The 2,538-nt window shown below is 47.7% G+C and overlaps 1 protein-coding gene across 1 annotated transcript; it reads right to left on the bottom strand.

Annotated features, from left to right (window-relative positions):
- Nucleotides 1-732: 732 nt before the first annotated feature.
- HES1 (hes family bHLH transcription factor 1) lies at nucleotides 733-2,299 on the bottom strand. The gene is made up of 4 exons (XM_075338521.1): nucleotides 2,050-2,299; nucleotides 1,879-1,974; nucleotides 1,703-1,790; nucleotides 733-1,522 (listed from the first exon to the last, which is right to left on the bottom strand). Exons 1-4 carry the CDS (start codon nucleotides 2,152-2,154, stop codon nucleotides 1,002-1,004), a joined length of 810 nt encoding a protein of 269 aa, XP_075194636.1. The 5' UTR covers nucleotides 2,155-2,299; the 3' UTR covers nucleotides 733-1,001.
- Between the last annotated feature and the right edge of the window lie 239 nt (nucleotides 2,300-2,538).

Below are 2,538 nucleotides of genomic sequence, written 5' to 3'. Positions count from 1 at the left end.
GTCTGAAATTGTCCCATTTAGTTCAGGCTTGTTCCAAACTTCCAGAGGAGCTGAAACCCGATATGTGGCCAGTTATTACATAGTGTGGGGGGCCTCCACCAGGAGCTACCAGAAAGCATAGAACACTGCAAAGGTCACTCAAGAGTTAAAGAAAATGGAAACCTAAGGCAACACTCACTTGATTAATTGTGCTAAACAGACAAAATATCAAATAGTGAAAATATATAAATAAATAATATATATACTGTGTATATATATATATATATATATATATATATATATATATATATATATATATATATATATATATATGGACCGGAAACCACATTTCCATGAAATAAACTGTGTTATACATCATCATGTTTCCTGCAGTCATCATAAGTAGATTTCGAGCTCTCATTTAGTCCCCATTCCCGTGTGTGGATGCATTGTCTCATTGTGTTATCCAATCCTACATTGTCAGTCTGAGCTCTTCCTTTCTGTTGTGTGTAATGAATCAATATTGATATATGCATTGTAAATAATGTAGAATTACTTTCCTGTTGTCACATTTTAGTATTTCTAAACATTCCAAAAGGGAGATGGTATCCATAGATCTATTCTGTACGGTCCTGTATGGAAGTTTCTGGCAGATCTAATTATATATATATATATATATATATATATATATATATATATATATATATATATATATATTATATATATATAGCCAATAGTGGACAATGTAGTATCTCCAAAATAATAACTTGTGCAGTTTTATTAATTACATGTAAAGCTTCCACAATAGGAAGAACGTTAAGAGCAGAGTCAATGTCTTTGGCATCTCAATAAAAAAGAAGGAAATTTCGGGTACAAACGAAATATAACTTGCGATATTACAAGGGCACATTCAATATGAACATTTCCTATTTACAACATAGTGCATTCTCACTACAGAAAGGGATTACTAGTCATAACTAATCTTTCTAAAAGAAAGCGCCTCCAAGTCCGCTCTAGTCCGTTCACCAGGGTCTCCATACAGAGTCTGCAGTGACCGAGGGCATCACAGACGGGGAGACGGGGCCAGGTAGTCCAGTGGCCACATTGGAGTTGGTATAGACTGGGATTACAGATCCATTGTGTGGGAAGGCTGGGTTAGTGATCAAGAAGGCAAATTGTCCATCAGATGCTGGCACCAGCTGAAAGCCCCCATAGACCTTGGCAGCCTCTACTTGCGGGCCACCCATCTTGCAGGGAACGCCACCCATGGGAGTTGGGCTTCCTTGTGGAGCACTGGCAGGAAGCTGAACTAATGGCTGTCCATAGGCAGGGTGTGGGGTGGCAGCTGCTGGGATCTGGGGCTGAGCCGGGTAGTTCATGGCATTGATCTGATTCATGCAGTTAGCCAGATGTCCCAGGAGACGGGTCCGCACGTCGGTGTTAACCCCTTCACACGTGGACAAGAACCGGGTGACTTCGTTCATGCACTCGCTGAAGCCCGCTCTGTATTTCCCCAGCACTGTGGGGTCTGTGCTGAGAGCAGCTGCAGAGAGGAGAGAACAGCCGGTTATTAGAGATGTGGGGCTGTGCAGGTCATGCAGCAGCAGCTCCCCCCTCCCCTCCCGTAACATGAGCTCCACGTAGGATCTATAAATAAGCCCAGACCGTGGGAAAGACGCAGAGCGCCGGCAGAGTGCCATTCACACCTGAGCCCAGCACTCACCGGTCATCTGGACCCTCTGCAGGTTCCGGAGGTGCTTCACTGTCATCTCCAGGATATCAGCCTTCTCCAGCTTGGAGTGCCGGGAGCTCTGCAGACAACACATGCTATTAACCCCCAGCCCAGCTGGACTACATCACTGCTGCGCCCACTACAGACGCACACTGACAGACACTTACATCTTTCTTCAAGGCGTCCAGGATGAGGGTCTTCAGCTGACTCAGGCTCTCGTTTATTCTCGCCCTCCGTCTCTTTTCCATGATGGGTTTTGATGACTATAAAGAAGAGACCTGGTGAGTGTGGGCAGAGCACCCAGATCCGCGCCTCCAGCCAGCCGGGCCATTCATTACCTTTCTGTGCTCGGAGGAGGTCTTGGGCTTATCCGGGGTGCTGCTCATGCTGGCCGGGGTGGCAGCCACAGGAGAGGAGTTCTTCTCCATCATATCTGCGGGCATCTTCTGACAGCACGCAGGGAATTCTGGTCCAGTGATCGGCGGCTGCCCTGGAGCTGTGTGCGGCCGTGTCCGGTGCTGCTCCGCCTGGCGTGCCGCCCTGTGCGCCTGTGGCTGCCCTCCGCTTGGCTCCTTCTTTATATAGCGCTAACTGCACGCGAACGGCTCGTGTGAAACTTCCCAAACTTTCTTTCCCACAGTAACTTTCAACCAATGGCAGCGGGGCACACGCGTGGGCTGCACCAGGCCATTGGCTGCAGGGTGTGACAGCTGCAGACCAATGAGAAGTCACGGAGCGTGTAAGAGGCGTGGTTATGGGAGCCGCTGTCAATCACCGGCACCACAGTTAACCCCTTCACGTTCAGCACTGAGGAGACGTCCGGCCGG

Source organism: Anomaloglossus baeobatrachus, chromosome 3 (genome assembly GCF_048569485.1).
Source record: "Anomaloglossus baeobatrachus isolate aAnoBae1 chromosome 3, aAnoBae1.hap1, whole genome shotgun sequence".
NCBI lineage: Eukaryota > Metazoa > Chordata > Amphibia > Anura > Aromobatidae > Anomaloglossus > Anomaloglossus baeobatrachus.
This window is presented reverse-complemented; position numbering and strand designations above follow the sequence as displayed.